The sequence below is a fragment of the Chlorocebus sabaeus genome, chromosome 5 (assembly GCF_047675955.1).
Source record: "Chlorocebus sabaeus isolate Y175 chromosome 5, mChlSab1.0.hap1, whole genome shotgun sequence".
In the NCBI taxonomy this organism is placed as follows: domain Eukaryota; kingdom Metazoa; phylum Chordata; class Mammalia; order Primates; family Cercopithecidae; genus Chlorocebus; species Chlorocebus sabaeus.
The window spans coordinates 15,222,330-15,243,938 of NC_132908.1; the positions used below are offsets into that span (position 1 = coordinate 15,222,330).

Genomic DNA, 21,609 nt, shown 5'->3' on the forward strand with positions numbered 1-21,609 from the left:
CTCCTGCCTCAGCATCTGGAGTAGCTGGGATTACAGATGTGAGATTCTGAACCCCACTACCGGCCTTACTTAACCTTTTCTTGACCTTCCTTGCCATTCAGTTTCCCGGAGTTTCCAGAGAGAGAGTTTGTTGAGCGGTTCGGCAAGAAACAGAGGGGCCTGGGTGTCAGTTGGAGACCTTGGTCCTGGCCGAGGCATCGAAGCCTCTGACTACATTAGGATAAAATATGTGGCCTTCAGTTCCCCTGGAAGGTGTCTGAGTGTTTTTTCCACTGGTGCATTCCTGTGCTTCAAAGACGATGAGGTGTTTACCCAGCGGTAGGTGTGATGGAACACAGAGGCCGGGGAAGGCCAGGGATGCCATCTGGGGACTGATGGGACTGTTTTTTTGGAATGCCAAGCCTGGCATTTACCACGTCCACCTAATGCACTTTCCTAAAATAGCATTGCCAGGCAGCCGTCAGTATTTAACATTTTCTGTCTTGGATGATTTGTGAGCTTCTTGCCTTCTGTTGACCCTGAATTTCCCTTTGTTCGAGTAATTCATCATTCTCTATGGTAATGACCTGTCCTGTAGTTCTCTGCTGATCATATCCTAGGGTCCATGGAGACACGGCCACGACCATGTCATTTTATTTATTTATATGTTTATACATTTGTGTATTGTTGAGACAGAGTCTCATTCCGTCGCCCAGGTTGGAGTGCAGTGGCAAAATCTCAGCTCACTGCAACCTCCACCTCCTGGGTTCAGCTGATTCTCCTGCCTCAGCCTCCCAAGGAGCTGGAATTACAGGTGTGCACCACCACACCCAGCTAATTTTTTCTTTTTAGTAGAGATGGGGTTTCACCATATTGGCCAGGCTAGTCTCAAACTCCTGACCTCAAGTGATCCACCCCCCTCAGCCTCCCAAAGTGCTGGGATTACAGACGTGAGCCACCACGCCCAGTCAGACCTTGTCATTTTGTGCTCGTACCCTCCAAGTATAGGGAACTTGGCAAATGGTTCATGCTCCGTAAATGTATGTAGGTAAATGAATAAATACATGCATGAATGAGAGGTTGAAATAAATCATATTCGTTAGGAACTGTCCTGCAAATAACAGAAACCTAGCTTAAATCAACTAGAGTAAGAGAAGAGGGGGATTTTTGAGTCACAAAACTGAAAAGTCTAGAAAAAGACTTTTAAGCATGAATGGGGTTACGGACATGACTAGATCTGGGAGTTCCCAAGCTAATGTTGGGAAGAACAACGTCTCTGACTCTCAGCTCTGTTGTCTTGATGGTGGTTTCTTGATGAGCTGGCAGTTTCCTGATCATCTTGTCGCCTCAGCAACCCGAGTGAGCGGAGTCTTATTTTCCCCTAATACTTCCGGCAGAGCTGTGGGATTGAGTCTCATTGGTTGTGGTCGATCACACGCTTCTTCCTGAACCAGTCACTGAGGCCAGGGAGATGGGATGCTTGGGTCAGCCAGGCCTGGATCATGTCTTTCAGGACTTGGGGCCCAGGTAGGGGGTGAGGAAGGAGGTTCATCTGTGGCTGAAGCTCATAGGTTGAGATTGGGAGAAGTTCAATTCCCCCAGAGAAAACTGTGTGTTGCCATAAACAGTGCAGTAGATGCTAGGCAGGCAGTGAGAGCAGATAATCTGCCCACAGGGCGTCAGGGTTTTTAGAAGGGGGGCTAGAGTGTAGGGGTTCTGTTCGTTGGTTTTCCATGTTTCTCAAAAAAGGCACCTAGGGTACAGGTGCTCCTCATTGTGTATGAAGGACTTTTGCACCCTTAACCCTCGCCTATTACAAGACTGTTGCAAACTCCAGTCTCCTCCTGCCTGGAGCCCCAGTCATTGTGCCCATCCTACCAGCCTCTTCAAATTTCCAAACACTGCCTGTTGGGAATCTGTTAAAACCTGTGCTTCCACTAGGCTGTGTGTCTCAGGGTTGCCAAGCCCACCTCAGTCCACAGTGCATAATAGGTGCTCAGTTAACAACTGAGGGGCGGATGGCTAGATGACCTCCTCCTTAGGGAGAAACCAGGACTGTGGACCTGAAAGGGGCTGCATGATGTTGTCCTGTCCCCTCTCTGTACGTGCCCTGTGCTGCCAGCAGCCAGCATCGATTGATACTTGGCTCACCAAGGGGGCTGGTACGTTTTGGTGGTGAGATGCCTGAGGCCTGGCTTGCTTACTGCTAAAGAGACACTTCTGATGTGCTCTTCCGCCCTAAGGCAAATTCATCCACCCCTTCCCCACTCATTTATCCACTCTCACCCGTCCATCATCTACCCAGCAGACATTCACTGAGCACCATATCCTGGGCTCTGTCCTAGGCTCTGACAATACAGCAGCGAATACTACAGGTAATAATCTCCAGTCGTGGAATATTTATTTTCACGGAGAGAGACAGACAAGAAATAGTAGGCACAATAAATAAATCCTAGTGCTAGAGAAAGCCATCCTAAGTGCTATAGAAAGAAAAGAGTCAGGTCTTTGTAATAGGGGAGGCTTGCAGTTTTAAATAGGGTGGTCCAGGCTCGCTGAGAAGTTGACACTTGAGGAAAGACTTGATGGAGGTAAAGAGGCCAACCAGGGGTAGCAAGAGCACGTGCAAGGCCCCGGGGCATTACTGTGCCCGTTCATAGGTGGGATAACCATGGAGGCTGAAACAGTGGGAGTGAGGGGAGAGTGACAGATGAAGCCAAACGAGGTACAGGGAAGGGACTTTACAAACCAGCTGGGCCCTGGGATCTGAGTCAGCACTTTGACTTCTACACTGAAAAATAGGTTGATTTTGGAGAGGTGCTTTAAAAAAAATTACTTGTTTAGAGATGGGGGCGTCACTCTGTTACCCAGGCTGGTGTGGCGGCGCAATCAGAGCTCACTGCAGCCTCGACCTCCTGGACTCAAGTGATTCTCCTGCCTCAGCCTCCCTAGTAGCTAGGACTACAGGTGCATGCTACTATGCCTGACTTATTTTTTATTAATATTATTACTATTATTATTTTGAGACGGAGTCTTGCTCTATTGCCCAGGCTGGAGTGCAATGGCGCAATCGGCTCATTACAACCTCCACCTCCCGGGTTAAAGCAGTTCTCCTGCCTCAGCCTCCTAGTAGCTGGGACTACAGGCACACACCACCACATCCAGCTAATTTTCGTATTTTTAGTAGAGACAGGGTTTTGCCCTGTTGGGCAGGCTGGTCTTGAACTCCTGACCTCAGGTGATCCACCTGCCTCGGCCTCCCAACATGCTGGAATTACAGGCGTAAGCCATGGAGCCAGCTGCCTGGCTTATTTTGTAAAAGATTTTGTAGAGACACAGCGTTGCTTTGTTGCCCAGGCTCAGCTCGAACTCCTGACCTCAAGTGATCTTCCCTCCTTGGTCTCCCAAAGCATTTGGATTACACGCATGGGCTACCATGCCCATCCAAATTTATATTTTTAATGAACATATAATTCACCATTTGAAAGTGTGCAATTCAGTGGTTTTTTTGTGTAGGTGGTGTGACACCCAGCGGGTTTTCGTGTAGGTGTGTGACACCCAGTGGGTTTTCGTGTAGGTGGTGTGACGGTCGCCCGGTGGGTTTTCGTGTAGGTGGTGTGACACCCAGTGGGTTTTCGTGTAGGTGGTGTGACGGTCGCCCGGCGGGTTTTCGTGTAGGTGGTGTGACAGTCGCCCAGTGGGTTTTCGTGTAGGTGGTGTGACAGTCACCCAGTGGGTTTTTGTATAGGTGGTGTGACACCCAGTGGGTTTTCGTGTAGGTGGTGTGACGGTCGCCCGGTGGGTTTTCGTGTAGGTGGTGTGACACCCAGTGGGTTTTCGTGTAGGTGGTGTGACGGTCACCCGGTGGGTTTTTTGTATTAAAAAAATGAATTAGTCACCACTAATTCCAGGACATTTTCATTACCCCAAAAGGAAGCCCTGTATCTGTTGTCACTTGCTCCCCAAACCTTCCATTCCAGGCAACCACTAGTCTGCTTTCTGTCTCTCTCTATCTTCTCTGGACGTTACATATAAATGGAATCAAACAACAGGTGACCTTTTCTGACTGCTTCTTTCGTTTTTTTTTTTTTTTTTTTGGAGATGGAGTTTCGCTCTTGTTGCCCACCTGGAGTGCAATGGCACGACCTTGGCTCCCTACAACCTTTGCCTCCCGAGTTCAAGCGATTCTCCTGCCTCAGCCTCCTGAGTAGCTGGGATTATAGGCGTGCACCTCCACTCCTGGCTAATTTTGTGTTTTTATTAGAGACAGAGTTTCTCCATGTTGATCAGGCTGGTCTGGAACTCCTGACCTCAGGTGATCCACTTCCTTCAGCCTCCCAAAGTGCTGGGATTTCAGGTGTGAGCCACCCTGCCCGGCCATCTGACTGGTTTCTTAGCATGATGTTTTCAAGGTTTATCCATGTTTTAGCATGTGTAAGAATTTCACTCCTTTTTATGACTGAATAATCTATCATGTAGATACACGTAGACTCTTTTGAGTAAAGAGTATATCTCTGGGCCGGGCATGGTGGCTCACACCTGTAATCCCACCACTTTGGGAGGCTGAGGCAGACAGATCACTTGAGGCCGGGAGCTCAAGACCAGCCTGACCAAAGTGGTGAAACTCCAACTCTACTAAGAAAAATACAAAAAAATTAGCTGAGCATGGTGGCGGGCGCCTGTAATCGCAGCTACTTGGAGGCTGAGGCATGAGAATCGTTTGACCCTGGGAGGCAGAGGTTGCAGTGAGCTGCGATCGCACCACTGCACTCCATCCTGTGCAAAGGAATGAGACTGTGTCTCAAAAAAAAAAAAAAGTATCGTGAGGTAGGATGCCAGTGTGTCGTTACTGCTTAGAAGACAGGAGCCAGGATGGTGGCTCACGCCTGTAATCCCAGCACTTTAGGTGGCCGAGGCAGGCAGATGGCCTGAGCCCAGGCATTCAAGAACAGCCTAGGAAGCATAGGGAGACCCTGTCTGTACAAAAATAAGAAAATTAGCTGGGCATGGTGGTATGCACCTGTAGTCCTTGTTACTCGGAAGGCTGAGGTGGGAGGAATGCTTAGGCCCGGGAGGTCGAGGCTGTGGTGAGCCATGATTGCACCCCTGCATCCAGGGATCATGTGTCCCTGTCATTTTGAGCACCTTGGCTCCCTCTTGGCATTGACGCCTGGAAAATTTCTATGCCGTGGCTCAGCGTCATCTGTCTTGTTAATGTCAGAGCCAGAACACGAACCAGCTCTGCCTGCCCGTGGGACCAGGCTCTTGCTCATGGAACCAGGTTAATAGATTCCTTGGAAGAATGATCGAAGGAATTTGGACCAAATCCTGTAACAAGAAATAAAAACAGCTGCCATCTGTTGAGTTTTACCGTGCTTGGGCCCTGTGCATAAAAGCACCCTTCGTAAGTGCCAACAGCCCTTAGAAGCATGTCATGACTCCCATTTTATGGGTGAGAAAAGAGAGGCTCACCTGGAGAGGTGAAATAACTCAACCAGGGCCCCACAGCGGATAGACGGCAAAGCGTGTGGTTTTTACTTTTAAGCCGTATGACCTTCCAGGAAGTAGCAATGAAATGACAGTGCTGAGACCCTGAAAATACATGGGGTGATGGCCAGATGGCAGGGCTGTTTGGATAGAGTGGGAGAGGCATCTCTCTTGAATGGTGAGAGGGAGGAACCAGGCGGCCACCCGACTGGAAGATGGTTTCAAGCAGAGGAAACTGCAGGGGCAAAGGCCTGGCTTGGGGATCGTGCTTGGTGCTTTTGAGGAATACTAAGAATGCCCCTCTAGAACATCGCCGAGAAAATTGATGGGAGAGGCCAGTTCTTGGGGCTCCTAATCATTGATTTATCCAGTTCATTCCTGGAGTGTTTAGTGAGCATCTGCTGTGTGCCAGATCCTGCACCAGGCTTTTGCACGAGCTCCAGCAGCCGGCCAGTTGTGGCCACCTGGGGAGGGCCTGAGCGTGTCCCCAGGGCCTGTCACTGCTCCTAGAATGATGACTCTCACTCAGGGCACAGCAATCAGCACTGGACGTTCTGCTTGCAGGTGGCCCTGTGCACATTTGCCGTCTACGTGACCATTGACAAGAACAACATCCTGGATGCCCAGAAAGCCTTCGTGTCTTTGGCCTTGTTCAACATCCTCCGGTTTCCCCTGAACATTCTCCCCATGGTCATCAGCAGCATCGTGCAGGTACAGGGGGAAGCTGGGGCGACTTCAGAGAGGGGGCCTTGGGGTTCTAGGCCGCAAAAGCATGGAAGTGCCCCTGAGCGCAGCCTCTAGATCACGCTCCCAATCGGGCTCCATGAGGCCTGGACCACGGCTGCCATGCTTTTGTCTGGTCATGCCCGAAAGAAAGAAAATGGGTTTGACTTCTTGACAGAGAACTCGCATGTGAGTAGATGAATCAAGTTTAATTCAAAGGCTTTCCCATGCTCTGGAAGAATCTTTGTGAAATACTCTGTTCTCTTCTTCTGTTCCTCCGCCATTCCTATCCTTTTTTTTCCCGAAAATGTAGCTCTTGTCTGACCTGATTGATTTTACAACCCACTGATAGGTCTTCACCACCCACGCTTTGAGAAACCCCAACCTTACAGCCAGGCGCAGTGGTTCATGCCTATAATCCCAGCACTTTGGGAGGTTGAGACAGGTAGATCACCTGAGGTCAAGAGTTCGAGACTAACCTGGCCAACATGGTGCACCCTCTACTAAAAATACAAAAATTAGCCAGGTGTGGTGGCAGGTCCCTGTAATCCCAGCTACTCAGAAGGCTGAGGCAGGAGAATTGCTTGAGCCCAGGAGGAAGAGTTTGCAGTGAGCCAAGATCGTGCCATTGCACTCCAGTCTGGGTGACACAGCAAAAACTCCGTCTCAAAATTTAAAAAAAAAAAAAAAAAAAGAAAAGAAAAACGTCAGCCTTACGGCTGGGCATGGTGGCACATGCCCGTAATCCCAGCACTTTGGGAGGCCAAGGCAGGTGGATCTCTTGAGCCCAGGAGTTTGAGACTAGCTGGGGCAATATGGTGAAACCCTGTCTGTACCAAAAAAAAAAAATATATATATATATATATAAAATATATATAAATATATATTTTATGTTATGTATGTTATATATGTTTTATTATATATTATATATTATATTTTATGTATTATATATAATATGTATTATATGTCATATGTTGTCATATATATGTCATATATACACACACACGCACACGCACATATATGAAAATTAGCCAGGCATGGTGATGTGCCCCTATACTCCCAGCTACTCAGGAGGCTGAGGTGGGAGGAGCAGCTGAGCTTGGGAAGTTGAGGCTGCAGTGAGTCATAGTCACACCACTACACTCTAGCCTGGGTGAAGGGAGTAAGACCCTGTTTTTGTTGTTGTTGTTTTAAAAAAAAAAAAAAAAAATGTAGACCCTGTAGAATTTGTAAAATTTGTGCCATTGACTGTGTAAGGAGGGATGGCTTTCTCCTCTGTCACACTTGGGCAGTGTTGGAAGCTCCTGTCGCTTTGCTGCAGTATTTTCACATTCTTTTTCCGAGCATTGCGAACATTCATTTTGAAAACTCCATTTCAACTACATAGACAAATCAACCTTAAAATTTGATAGTACAACTCTGATTGCAGGCTTTGTCAAAAACAAAAAATCCTTTTTATTATGAAAAATGTCAAGTGTACACAGAAGTAGAATAGCTTTAAGCTTGTGAGCTGGTATTAAAAAAAAAGAAAGAAAGAAAAAGCCAGGCATGATGGCTCACACCTGCCGTCACTTTGGGAGGCCAAGGCAGGCAGATCACCTGAGGTCAGGAGTTCAAGACTCGCCTGGCCAACATGAGGAAACCCTGTCTCTACTAAAAGTACAAAAATTAGCCAGGTGTGGTGGCGGGTGCCTGTAATCCCAGCTAATCTGGAGGCTGAGGCACGAGAATCGCTTGAACCTGGGAGGCGGAGGTTGCAGTGAGCCGAGATCACGCCACTGCACTCCAGCCTGCGTGTGACTGAGTGAGACTTCATCTCCAAAAAAGGGAACAATACAACATGAACCCTGTGTACACATCACTCAGATTCAACATCAGCATTTTTTGGCTGGGCACAGTGGCCTGTAATCCCAGCACTTTGGGAGGCTGAGGTGGTAGGATTGCTTCAGTCCAGGCATTCGAAATCAGCCTGGGCAACATAATGAGACCCCATCTCTACAAAAAATAACAAAATGGGTGTGGGGTACATGCCTGCAGTGGCTACATGGGAGGCTGAGGCAGGAGGATGGCTTGAGCCTAGGAGTTTGAGGCTGCAGTGAGCTATATTTGTACCACCGCACTCCAGCCTGGGCAACAGAGCAAGACTCTGTCTCAAAACAAGAAACCAAGGCCTGGCACGGTGACTCATGCCTGTAATCCCAGCACTTTGGGAGGCCAAGGCAGGCGGATCACAAGGTCAGGAGATTGAGACCATCCTGGCTAACATGATGAAACCCTGTCTCTACTAAAAATACAAAAAAATTAGCCGGTGTGGTGGCGGGCGCCTATAGTCCCAGCTACTCAGGAGGCTGAGGCAGGAAAACGGCGTGAACCCTGCAGGCGGAGCTTGCAGTGAGCTGAGATGGCACCACTGCACTCCAGCCTGGGCGACAGAGCGAAACTCTGTCTCAAAGAAAAAAAAAAAAGAGGAAAAAAGAAACCAAAACATTTTGCCACAGTTGTTTTATCTCGTTCTTTTTAAGTATCCCTCCCTTGTCCTTCTCTCCCTCCATTTTTTTTTTAATGCTAAAGTCTGCTATTTATCCCTTCATTCTTTCCTTTCTTTGCCAAATAATTTTAAAGCAAATCTCAGACCCCTTACATTTCACCCACAGATACTTCAGCATGCATTTCTTCCGACATAATATAGCACCATCATCATGTCTAAGCAAATTAACAATAACTTTTTACAATAATACTCAGCCCATATCCAAGTTTTCTGGCGTATCTCAGAAATGCCTGTCCTATTGGGCTGTTTGAATTGGCTCTGTTGCGTTTGCTGTTATGTTTCCAGAGTCCCTTTTCCACCAGGCCTCTGCCCTTTTCTTCTTATATTTTTATTTATTTTTTATTTATTTTTTTGAGATGGGGCCTCAATCTGTCGCTCAGGCTAGAGTGCAAGTAGCACGATCTTGGCTCATTGCAACCTCTGCCTTCCCAGGTTCAAGTGATTCTCCTACTTCCGCCTCCCGAGTAGCTGGGATTGCAGGTGCCTGCCATCACACCAGGCTAATTTAATATATATTTTTTTTAGCAGAGGTGGGGTTTCACCATGTTGGCCAGACTGGTCTCAAATTCCTGACCTCAAATGATATGCCTGCCTCGGCCTCCCAAAGTGCTGGGATTATAGGCTTGTGCTGCCGCGCCCAGTCATTTGCCCATTTTTTTTTCTGAAATACCTTTTGTGGGCTTTTAAAACAAAGCAGAACCAAAACCTGTTTCTTTCTTTTTTTGTCTTGTTTTGTTTTGTTTTGTTTAATACTAAAGTGTACACTGGTTCTAAGAAATGTGGGACCTTCGGAAATAAGGGAGGGTGTGTGCCCCTCCACACCCAGGGAAACCCCTGGAAGTTAACCTTGGTTTGTTTTGCAAAAAAGCTGTTTAAAAATAACTCTCCCCTACCATTGCTCTCTGTATAGGCGAGTGTCTCCCTCAAACGCCTGAGGATCTTTCTCTCCCATGAGGAGCTGGAACCTGACAGCATCGAGCGACGGCCTGTCAAAGACGGTGTGTGTGTGTTTGGTCCTGGTTTCTGGAAGTGGCCGCCTTCCCATCTCCCACCGGGTCTTCCCTATTTGCGGTTGTTTCCCTTGGCTGCCCTCAGGTCTGACTCTGCCCAGCCGCTTGTCTGCGAGAGCCCGGGAGACAAGGGTTCTGCAGAGCCGGCAGAAGGGAAGGGAAGCCTGGCCGCATAGGCCTCTGTCCTATCTTACGCTTCCCAGGAGGGCGAACTTGCACTTGCATTCTTGTTTTCTTGCTGAGGGGCAGCGGCTGCTTGAGGCTTCCTCCTGGGAGTCACTTTCCAAGGCTTTGACCTTGATTCTATTCTGGGCTAAATGAGGACTCTGGAGGCTGGCCAGCCTCCACCACCCACAAGCTGTGCAGACTTAGGTCTGAGGCTGAGTTTTATCTAGATAAGGAAAACAAAAGTACCTTTCTTTGGCAGAGTGTTACTTGGATTGTTTTTTTTTTTTTGAGACAGGGTCTCATTCCATCGCCCAGGCTGGAGTGCAGTGGCAGTCACGACTGTCACTGCAGCCTTGATTTCACGGGCTCAGGTGATCCTCCGACCTCAGCCTCCCAAATAGCTGAAACTACAGGCACGCAGCACCACACTTGGATAATTTTTTGGTATGTTTTATAGAGACAGGGTTTCACCATGTTGTCCAGGCCGGTCTCGAGCTCCTTAGCTCAAGCAATCCACCTGCCTTAGCTTCCCAAAGTGCTGGGCTCATAGGCATGAGCCACTTCTCCTGGGCTTTTTTTTTTTCAATATTAATTTTTTTTATTTGGAGAGACAAGGTCTTGCTTTGTTCCTCAAGTTGGTCTTGAACTCCTGGGCTCAGGGATCCCTCTGCCTCAGCCTCCCAAAGTGCTGGGATTACAGATGTGAGCCACCGTACCCGGCCATGCATTTTTATTGACAGGTTTGTTTATTTTGTAGCTTGTTTATTTATCCTTTCCCAGCCCATCCCCCTGAGCCAGGGATCTGGTTTGCAACCATCTCTCGAGGCACTTAATAATAAATATTAGGTCGGGCACAGTGGCTCACGCCTGGAATCCCAGCACCTTGGGAGGCTGAGGTGAGCGGATCACTTGAGGTCAGGAGTTCAAGACCAGCCTGGCCAACTTGGTGAAACCCTGTCTCTACTGAAAATATAAAAATTAGCTGGACTTGGTGCTGGGCACCTGTAATCCCAACTACTCGGGAGGCTGAGGCGGGAGAATCATTTGAATCCAGGAGGCGGAGGTTGCAGTGAGCCGAGATCACGCCACTATAGTCCAGCCAGGGCAACACAGGGAGACTCCATCTCAAAAAGAAGAAAAAAATTAATATTAATGTCTCAAAGTGCAGTGACACGTTCACTTATAAAGCCCGTGTCATGCATGTTCTGTTTGAAGGATGTCAATGTCCCAACTTGTCCATTAGTCACCGTGGCACCCCTGGAGGAGGGTGATGGAAACCCCCCTTTACTAGGTGAAGAAACTGGCCTCTGAAACTTGCCTGAGATTGCACAGCTGATCAAAAGAAGAGCCAGGATTCACACTCACAGCCCGTCGGTCGAGTCCATGCTCTTCCTGGCCATAGCATGTTGTCTCACTGAGATTTACTGAGCACCTACTATGTGCCAAGCATTGTCAGAAGTGCTCTGTGTGCACTGCCTCATAGACACCCCACCACAGCCCTCTGAAGTTGATTGCATGGTTGTCAACCCTATTTTGTAGATGAAAAAGTGAGGCACAGGCTGGGTGCAGTGGCTCGTACCTATAATCCTAGCACTTTGGGAGGCTAAGGCTGGAGGACTGCTTGAGGCCAGCAGTTTGAGACTACCTTGGGTAATGCAGTGAGACCTCATCTCTACAAAAATTAAAAAATTAACTAGGCATGGTGGTGTACCTGTAGTCCTAGTTACTTGAGAGACTGAGGCAGGAGGATTGGCTGAGCCTAGGAGTTCAAGGCTATAGTGAGCTATGATCATGCCACTGTACTCCAGCCTGGGCATCAGAGTAAGACCCTGTCTCAAAAAAAGAAAAAGAAAAAAGGCACAGAGAAGTTAAATAACTTGCCCGTGGCTACCCAGCTGCGAAGTGGTTGTCCCAGGATTCAAACCCATACAGTCTGGCTCTAGAGTCCAATGAATGTGGTCAGAAGATTGAATGTGTGTAAATGTCGGTTATACCGCGTGAGCTGTGTCTGGCACCTCGCAGGCGCTCAGGTATCTTTAGTGGCACCTAAAACATTTGACACGTTTGACACGGCACCTGGTGCATAGAAGATACTAAACAGGCGCAAACCTGGGAGGCGGAGCTTGCAGTGAGCTGAGATCGCGCCACTGCACTCCAGCCTGGGAGACAGAGCGAGACTCCGTCTCAAAAAAAAAAAAAAAAAAAAAAAAGATGCTAAACAGGTCGCGGGAGTCGTCCCTTCTCTGGTCTGAGTGGGACGATCTCAGCATCTTCAGCTCAGCCAGCCCCTGGTGTGGGGTTTCTTATCCTGGGCGCTACTGACATCTGGAGACACATTATTGTTTGTGATTGGGGACTGTCCTGTGCACTGTGGGATGCTGAGCAGCAACCCTGGACTCTACCCATTAGATATAGTAGTACCCACCCCAATTTTGACAACCAAAAATGGCTCCAGACATTGCCAGATGTGCCTTGAGAGACACAGTTGCCTCCAGTTGAGAACCATGGCCCAAGTGGATGGTGGATATACCTCCTCCCAACACCCCTAGGCTGTGGTCATCTGGTTTCTGCTGTCCCAGTGTGCCACATTCCCTCACATGATAAGGGAATGATTCCATCTACTCTGGGGTCAAATTTCTCTGCTGAACACAGGCTGAAATTTGAGGCGGCTGGCGGTGGGGGGCTGATTTCTTGCTTCTGAAGTTGTTCACGACTCAATGCAAGCATCAGGAAACCCCTAGGCCCCTGGGTGCCGCCCGCACCCCAGCCCCTCCTTCCTGCCCTAATAGTGGCCTCCTAGGTGGTTGGACTTTCTGGAATGTTTAGCATGCTCTAGCCAGTGGGGGCCCCCTTTGGCTGCTCCCTGCTCCCAAGCTAACCGTTCTCTGCAACCTTCTCTGCAACCTCTCGCTCCAGTGGCTTTTCTTAAATTCCTTAAATAGCAACTCCCAGTTTCCTCATTCCACGTCCTCTCTTTTAGAAGAGCTGAGGGAGAATGTTAATCTAGGTTAACCAGTGACTTCCTCTCTCTGTAGGTTTTTTGTTTCTTTGATGCATGGAGGAAGTTATTTCTTCATTTGACAACTGAAAGAAAAACTCCTGTATTATCTCCAGATGGTCTTAAGGTGGCTCATAATTCAGAGAGCTGCTTTTCTGTTTTTTTTTTTTGTTTTTTTTTTTGTTTTCTTTTTTGAGACAGAGTCTCTCTATTGCCCAGACTGGAGTGCAGTGGCACGATCTTGGCTCTCTGCAACCTCTGCCTCTCGGTTTCAAGCGATTCTCCTGCCTCAGCCTCCCAAGTAGCTGGGACTACAGGCATGCACCACAATACCTGGCTAATTTTTGTATTTTTAGTAGAGGTGGGGCTTCACCATGTTGGCCAGGCTGGTCTCGAACTCCTGACATAGGTGATCTGCCCGCCTCGGTCTCCCAAAGTGTTGGGATTATAAGCATGAGCCACTGTGCCCAGCCTGTTTTTCTTTTTAGTGAGAGACATGAAGTAAAAGGAAAATAATGGGAAAAAGAGTAAAAGAAGACAGGTGGTAGGAGCCTTAGAAATGTGGAGCTGGCTGGGCACTGTGTCTCATGCCTATAATTCCAGCACTTTGGGAGGCTGAGGCCAGCAGATCACTTGAGGCCAAGAGTTCGAGACCAGCCTGAGCAACATGTCAAGACCCCATCTCTACAAAAAGTACAAAAAATTTAGCTAGGCATGATGGTGCACATCTTGTAGTCCCAGTTGCTCAGGAGGCTGAAGTGGGAGAATTGCTTGAGCCTGGGAGGTGGAGGTTGCAGTGAGCTGAGGTTGCAGCACTGCACTCCAGCCTGGGTACAGAAGCCAGATCCTGTCTCAGAAGAAGATAGAAACACGGAGACCTATAACGTGGGCTTTGTCTCCAACGCTCTCCCCTCCCCGGTGCCCTCACACCACACTTCCTGCTCCGTATCCTCTTTTTTTGAGTTTATCGTGATGGGTGTTTTAGAAGGACCCACCTGCTGTGATGTGATGTGTGTAGGGTGGTGTGGCTGGGGGAGGAAGAGAGATAGAGGACATGGGGAGAAGGGCGAATGACCTCCCTTTGAACCTCAAGGAGGGCCCAGCGGTCTGATGCAGGCCACCCCAATGGAGAGACGTTTGCATGTGGACACCAGCTGTTTCCCACTGACCTTGGCCACTGCTGGGCCCTCCCAGCTGGAGCTGCCCCGAACCTGCCTGAGAAGGGCCAGGGCGTGCAGAGCGTTGAGTAACCCTCGTGGGGCCCCCGCCTCTGCAGTCGTCTCCCGAGATGAGCATCCGGATGGCGCAACCCCGTCTTTCAAGGACAAAGCTTCTTGCAGTTTCCTTCTGCTTTCTGGGTCTGGGGCCACCTCCAAAACTGCAGGTTGGGGTTCTTTCAGAACCTGTGACTGATGTCACCAGATAATAATGCCTAGCGCCATTCGTGTCGAGCGTCTGGGGTTGAACCACTCAAGCAGAGAAAGAGAGCGCTCTGCTCACGCGGAGTCCCACAGTTCCGCCTGTGCCTGACGTGTCGTCTCTGTGCTTTGTAGGCAGGGACACGAACAGCATCACCGTGAGGAACGCCACATTCACCTGGGCCAGGAGCGACCCTCCCACGCTGAATGGGTAAGCCGGGATGTGGACACATGTGATGGCGTGGAGAGAGCCACAGGGTTTTTGTCAAACATGGATTTGAATTCCCACCGTGCTCCATCTCTGTGACCTTGAACAACTCACTTTGCCCTTCTAAGACTTAGCTTACCCATCTGGAAAATGGGTGCAGATACACCTGCTTAGGCTAGCGTGAGAAGCAGGCACAGAGATGCCTAGCACAGAGGGTTCCCTCTGATTGTGAGTCACAGCAGCCTTGGACAGGTAGACTTAGACCCAGGAGATTCTTGGCTTGCTTAACTGGGAAGTTCTACTTTCAGGTACGGTGTGACCCAGGGATTCTGCCATCAGAACTTTCTTCATATTTTCTGTGTTTCACTTTCTCCTGGTCTGCTTTATCCTCACGCATCCTCTCCCCTTGTGATGGCAAATGGTCTCAACAGCTCCCACTGTATATCCTACTGTGAGGAGAACTGCCTGCGTCTTACTGACCCAGACTTGGTCCTCTGCCCTCTGTGGGCCAGTCACTATGCCTGCAGACACGGAGCGTGCTGATTGGCCAGTCTTAGAGGCTGCGATGCTGCTGAACTCCAGTGCCCCTCAGCTGCCCAGCTCACCCTTTCTTGCCAGCTTTCTGCCTGGCACCCCACACCCTACAGTCCTTACTTTTCCAAAGCACATGGTGTCTAGGAAATCGACCTTACCCCCAGGCAACTTGTCAAGCATCTCTCATTTTTTTCTGACCAGAGGCCTTGATCAACAGCTTTTTAGGCCTCCTTAAGGAATCCGCAAAACACAGGGGCGATGGGACCCTTTTAGAGCTTCAGCTGATGCCTGGGTAGCCAAATCACTGCTGTGTTCTATCATGTAGGAGACAAACTCTCCAGAAAAAAGAATCTGTATAAAGCCTGCACTGAAAATTCATGGTGGTACTGCATGCCTAGGAAGTTCTTCCTTATGTCTAACTTAAATCCTGCCTGCTTCAATTGTAGCTGTTCTCTCTTGTTGAGCTCCACAACTAATCTGTATGTGTCCCTTTCCTGACCCAGTGGTTTTCCTGTTGCAGTTATCTTCCCCCCATGAGCCCCCAGAACCTTTCTCTCACCCTTTCTCTCATCAGCCTATAAGAATATTTCAGTCTCGGCCGGGTTCGGTGGCTCACACCTGTAATCCCAGCACTTTGGGAGGCTGAGTTGGGCATCATGAGGTCAGGAGATAGAGACCATCCTGGCTAACATGGTGAAACCCTGTCTGTACTAAAAATACAAAAAAATTAGCCGGGTGCGGTGGCGGGCGCCTGTAGTCCCAGCTGCCTGGGAGGCTGAGGCAGGAGAATGGCGTGAACCTGGGAGGCGGAGCTTGCAGTGAACCGAGATTGCGCCACTGCACCCCAGCCTGGGCAACAGAGTGAGACTCCGTCTCAAAAAAAAAAAAAATTTCAGTCTCACATGGACAGTTGCAGGTACTGTCTCACTGGGATTCCTGCCTACTCAGGCCCCATAATCCATTGTCCTCCCAGCACAGGAACAAAATTCCTGATAAGTATCACCATGCAACAGTGTCATAAGAATGAAACAATTAGTGACAGCAACGACTATCAGCATTTCCACTAATAATCTGAAATCAGAAAGGTGGCAGTTAAAAAGCACATAATCCCAGCACTTTGGGAGGCCAAGGTGGGCAGATCACCTGAAGTCCAAAGTTTGAGACCAGCCTGGCCAACATGGTGAAACCACATCGCTACTAAAAATAAAAAAATTTGCCAGGCACGGTGGCTCACACCTGTAATCCCAGCAATTTGGGAGGACGAGGCGGGCGGATCACCTGAGGTCAGAAGTTCAAGACCAGTCTGACCAACATAGAGAAACCCCATCTCTACTAAAATACAAAAAATTAGCCAGGCGTGGTGGTGCATCCCTATAATCCCAGCTATTTGGGAGGCTGAGGCAGGAGAAATGCTTGAACCTGGGAGGCGGAGGTTGTGGTGAGCTGAGATCGCGACATTGGACTCCAGCCTGGGCAACAAGAGTGAAACTCCATCTCAAAAAAATAAAAAATAAAATAAAAAAATTAGCTGGGCATGGTGGTGCATGCCTGTAATCCCAGCACTTTGGGAGGCTGAAGAGGGCAGATCATTGGAGGTCAGCAGTTCGAGACCAGCCTGGCCAACATGGGGAAAACTCATCTCTACTAAAAATATAAAAATTAGTTCGACGTGGTGGCACCTGCCTGTAATCCCAGCTACTTGGGAGGCTGAAGCATGAGAATCACTTGAACCTGGGAGGCGGAGGTTGCAGTGAGTCAAGATCAAGCCAATGCACTCCAACCTGGGCCACAGAGTGAGACTCTGTCTCAAAAATAAATATATAAGTAAATCCAGATAAAAAATAAAAGCATATTCCATATAAGTGAGCCCAGCAAAGGCTTGGATGTGCCCTCCCTTCCCTGGGAGGATGGAAACCCTGCTCTGGCTGTGCCATCAGTAGTGGGAGTGGCCTGGGGTTGTCCTGCCCCATTGACAGTCACTGTTGCTGGGAGAATGTTGAGCGTATTTTATTTTGCTTTCTACTGTTCGTTAAAGGATGATTTCAATAGAGACATCTTCCCAAAGTTCAACTCAGATTTATTCATGTCTGTCTCCCTTTTCAACCCTTTGGTGACTCCTGGCTGGCAGAGTTCAGGTGTCTTAGCACAGCGTCTTCCAGGGCATCTTTCAGGGTGCTCCCAGGCCTGTCTACCACCTACCTTAGTGCCATCGCATCCCTGGTTACACCCCGTGCCTTCACCCCTTTACACCTTTCTCCAGCTCTCCCCGTATTTCCGTGTCTTGGACACACTTGCTTTTCTGTCAGAGTTTTTTTTTGGTTTTTTTTTTTTCCGGTTTTTTTTTTTTTTTTTTTTTTTTTTTTTTTTTGAGACTGAGTCTTATGCTCTTGCCCAGGCTGGAGTGCAGTGACACGATCTCGGCTCACTGTAACCTCCACCTCTTGGGTTCAAGCGATTCTTGTGCCTCAGCCTCCTGAGTAGCTGGGATCACAGGCCCCTGCCACCGTACCTGGCTAATTTTTGTGTTTTCAGTAGAGACGGGGTTTCACTATGTTGGCCAGGCTGGTTTCGAGCTCCTGACCTTGTGATCCGCCTGCCTCAGCCTCCCTCCGCCCGCCTTGCTGGGATTACCAGCACTGGCATGAGCCACCGTGCCCAGCCCTAGTTTGTCTTGAGGTGTCCTCTCCTCTCAGACGTTGCCTCATGCCCCCAGTGAAGTTTCTGCCCCTCTTTCAGCTCAGTGTGACGGGATCCCTCACGTTACTCTGTGCCTCTCTTCTCTAAGGTACACCTGTCACCTGCCTCCCACCTGGAGGGCCCCTGAGACGGGTCACTGAACTGAACTCAGCAGTGTTCAGTTGAGGCCTTCAGTGTTTAGTATGGCCCTGCCTTCTGTCTGTCTCTCTCTTTCTCTACTTGGGGCAAATCGAGGCTCGGTAACCAGGGGCATCAGCCTGGTAGGCCTCATTCATTGCGGCTGAGCCAGGTGTGTGGTGTCGTTACAGCATCACCTTCTCCATCCCGGAAGGTGCCTTGGTGGCCGTGGTGGGCCAGGTGGGCTGCGGAAAGTCGTCGCTGCTCTCAGCTCTCTTGGCCGAGATGGACAAAGTGGAGGGGCACGTGGCTATCAAGGTAGGATGAGGACCAGCAGGCGGGGGGAGTGGGGAAGCTGGTGGTCTGGGGAAAAGCTCAAAAATGATGCTGTTTCTTTTGACTGTCTCTGTGCCGGAAGTGAGAGTAGCAATGTCTGTTTTCCTCCTCCTCCCTTATCTTTCCGTCTGTCTCTTTCTCTCTCGTTCTTTCTGTTCTGTTCTGTGCCATCCTAGAAGGCAGGATTTTGGTATCATTTATTTCCGTCTGTCTCCCAGCACTTAAAATAGTGTCCAGTATGTAGTAGGCACTTAATAAGTATTTATTTTGTTATCTACTTATTAAGCTGTAATATTTTAATTTTTATTTTTATTATGTTTTTTTGAGACAGGTTCAGGCTCTGTCCCCCAGGCTGGAGTGAAGTGGCACGATCTCGGCTCACTGCAGCCTCTGCCTCCTGGGTCCTATTTTTATTTATTTATTTGTTTATTTTTTTGAGACAGGGTCAGGCTCTGTACCCCAGGCTGGAGTGCAGTGGCCCGATCTCTGCTCACTGCAGCCTCTGCCTCCTGGGTCCAAGCGATTCTCTTGCCTCAGCCTCCCGAGTAGCTGGGATTACAGGCATGCACCACCATGCCCAGCTAATTTTTATATTTTTTTAGTAGAGACGGAGTTTTATCATATCGGCCAGGCTGGTCTCAAATTCCTGACCTCAAATGATCTGCCCACCTCTGTCTCCCAAAGTGCTGGGATTACAGGTGTGAGCCACTGCACCTGGCCACTTAATAAATACTTAGTAGACACATGAAGACTCCCTGGTACACGGCCTGTCTCCTTCCTTTGCGTCTCTGCCTGTCACTGAGTGTCTCTTGGTCTCTTTGGGTCTTTTCGGATTGTTCTTTATCTTTATGGATCTCTCTGGGTGTCTCTTCTTATAAATGTAACAAAACAAAAATATGTAGTTGGAATATTTTCTTAGAACATTTTTTAAAGGGAATAGTTTAAATTTTTAGTGTTTGCCGAATTCTTAATATGGGGCTAAAAGAAGACTGCAGTTTTACTGCTTTTAAATACACGGTGTACTTTGAAGTAAGTTGAAAATTCCCCAAGAATGAGCTTAAGAGGCTACTTTACCAGTAAGTCCCACTGGCAATCAACAGTCTTTGTTTGCATTTAGTTAACTCTGCATGAAGGCCTTTTCCTAGTGTAACAATACATCCCTGGAAATTTTGCTACCAGCATTTCCAGGAGTGTGGTCTGCAGCCAGCTCATCTTGCAGGACGTTTGGGGGAGAAAGAACCCCAGACTCAAACAAGCATGGGAAATAATGAATACTCCGACCCCCTCCCTCTTGTAATAAACGTTAGCAAATTAAGGCTCTGACAAGTCCTGCAGTGAGAAAAAATCTATTAACTGTTTAACCTCATGTGTCCCAGGTGTACTTGCCTGCACCTCTTTAGTGTGTGTGCAACTGCACATTTATCTCTTGGAATCTGCCTTTGGGAATGTCAAGTTTATGATGTTTGTTGTGGTGGTGGTGTTTTGTTTTGTTTTTGTTTTTGTTTTTTTGAGACAGTTTTGTTTTGTTGCCCAGGCCGGATGCAGTGGTGTGATCTTGGCTAGCTGCAACCTCCGCCTCCTAGGTTCAACCGATTCTCCTGCCTTGGCCTCCTGAGTAGCTGGGATTATAGGCAGGTGCCATTACCGTGCCCAGCTAATTTTTGTACTTTTAGTAGATGTGGGGTTTTACCATGTCGGCCTGGGTAGTCTAGGGCTCCTGACCTCAGCTGATCTGCCCATCTAGGCTTCTCAAAGTGCTGGGATTACAGGCGTGAGCCACTGCTCCTGGCCTAGTTTATGACATTGTTTTTATTTCCGAGCAAAACCCTTTCTTCGTTGATTATACAATGCCTTTGAAAAGTATACATTGTGATTGGGTCCAAACTAATGACCTTTAACTGTTGTTTTAAGAAATGTTTTATCACTACTTTCAAGTCCATGCCATAAAATAAGATTAATGAACCGTGAGAGCTAGATTAATGGAAGAAAATTCCATATCTTGATCCACATTGCTTTCTCCAGGTTTCTGCTATCCTGGCACTATTATCATTTCAGGCCAGATGATTATTTATTATTGGTTGTTTTACCCAAGTAAGGGGAGTGCTAGAAATGTATATAAAATATTTATCTTTTCCCAAATGTTTTAGTCGGTGTGGTTTGTGTATATTACGTCTGAATTTTCTGTGGGCACGTCTGTTGCCATTTTAGCTTCTTAAAAGTTAGGATATTCAAGTCAGCAGGTTAATTATTTGAGAATTTAGAGTAAGAATGAGGGCACCTGGAACCTGCTGTCAACTTTGCCCTCTCTAGAATTCCCTTATTCAAGAATCTTCTGGCTGGGCGTGGTGGCTCACACCTGTAATCCCAGCACTTTAGGAGGCTGAAGCAAGTTGATCACCTGATGTCAGGAGTTTGAGAGCAGCCTGACCAGCATGACGAAACCCCATCTCTACTAAAAATACAAAAATTAGCGGGCCTGGTGGTGTGTGCCTTTAGTCCCAGCTCCTCAGGAGGCTGAGGAAGGAGAATCCCTTGAGCCCAGAGGCGGAGATTGCAGTGAGCTGAGATCTTGCCACTGTATTCCAGCAAAGCTTCGTTTCAAAAAAAATGAAAATAAAAATTCTTCAGGGGCTGCCTGTTGCCCCTCCAATAAAACCCATGCTCCTCACCATCAATAGGCCCCCTTGCTGTCCCTGGCGTGTTTTCTGCCAGTCGTTCCCTCATAGGATTGATCGATGTTCCTGTCACACTAGACTTTCTGCTCCTTGAATGTGCCAAGTACTTTTCACCTCCAGGCCTTCGCATGTCCTGTTCCCTCGGACTTGAGTGCTCTTCACTGTTCTCCTCATGAAACGAACTCATTCTTCACTTTTTGGTTCTTGTCTAAACATATGTTTGAGCCGGGCATGATGGCTCATGCCTATAATCCCAGCACTTCCGGAGGCCGAGGCAGGAGGATTGCTTGAGGCCAGGAGTTCGGGACCAGGCTCAGCAACATGGAGAGATTTTGTTTCTACAAACATAATAAATAGAGAGCATGTATTTTAACTACCCCAGCATTTTCATTAGCGAAATGCACAAAACAAATATCCTTACTCTAGCCTTTATTCTCATGCTATTTGTGATACCTGACATTATATGGAAATAAAAGTAAACCTTTGAAATGGATGCTTTGATATAGGAGTCTTTGCTTCAATTTTTAGCAAGGGTATTTCCTCGAGGATCCTTCCCGGATGTCCCAAACTAGGTCAGTCTTTTATTTTTAATTTTTTTGAGACAGAGTCTTGCTCTGTGGTCCAAGCTGGAGTGCAGTGGCACGGTGCAGTCTCAGCTCGTGGTACCTCCATGTCCTGGGCTCAGGTGACCCTCCTACCTCAGCCTCCCAAGTA

The 21,609-nt window shown here is 48.3% G+C and overlaps 1 protein-coding gene across 1 annotated transcript in view; it reads left to right on the forward strand.

Annotated features, from left to right (window-relative positions):
* The window catches only part of ABCC1 (ATP binding cassette subfamily C member 1 (ABCC1 blood group)), a 192,634-nt gene that overhangs the window by 111,829 nt on the left and 59,196 nt on the right, over positions 1–21,609 (forward strand). Inside the window, exons 13-16 of the mRNA XM_007986551.3 lie at positions 6,028–6,174; positions 9,645–9,732; positions 14,464–14,539; positions 18,076–18,202. Coding sequence (XP_007984742.3) covers positions 6,028–6,174; positions 9,645–9,732; positions 14,464–14,539; positions 18,076–18,202 — 438 coding nt within the window. The remainder of the gene's footprint in view (positions 1–6,027; positions 6,175–9,644; positions 9,733–14,463; positions 14,540–18,075; positions 18,203–21,609) is intronic.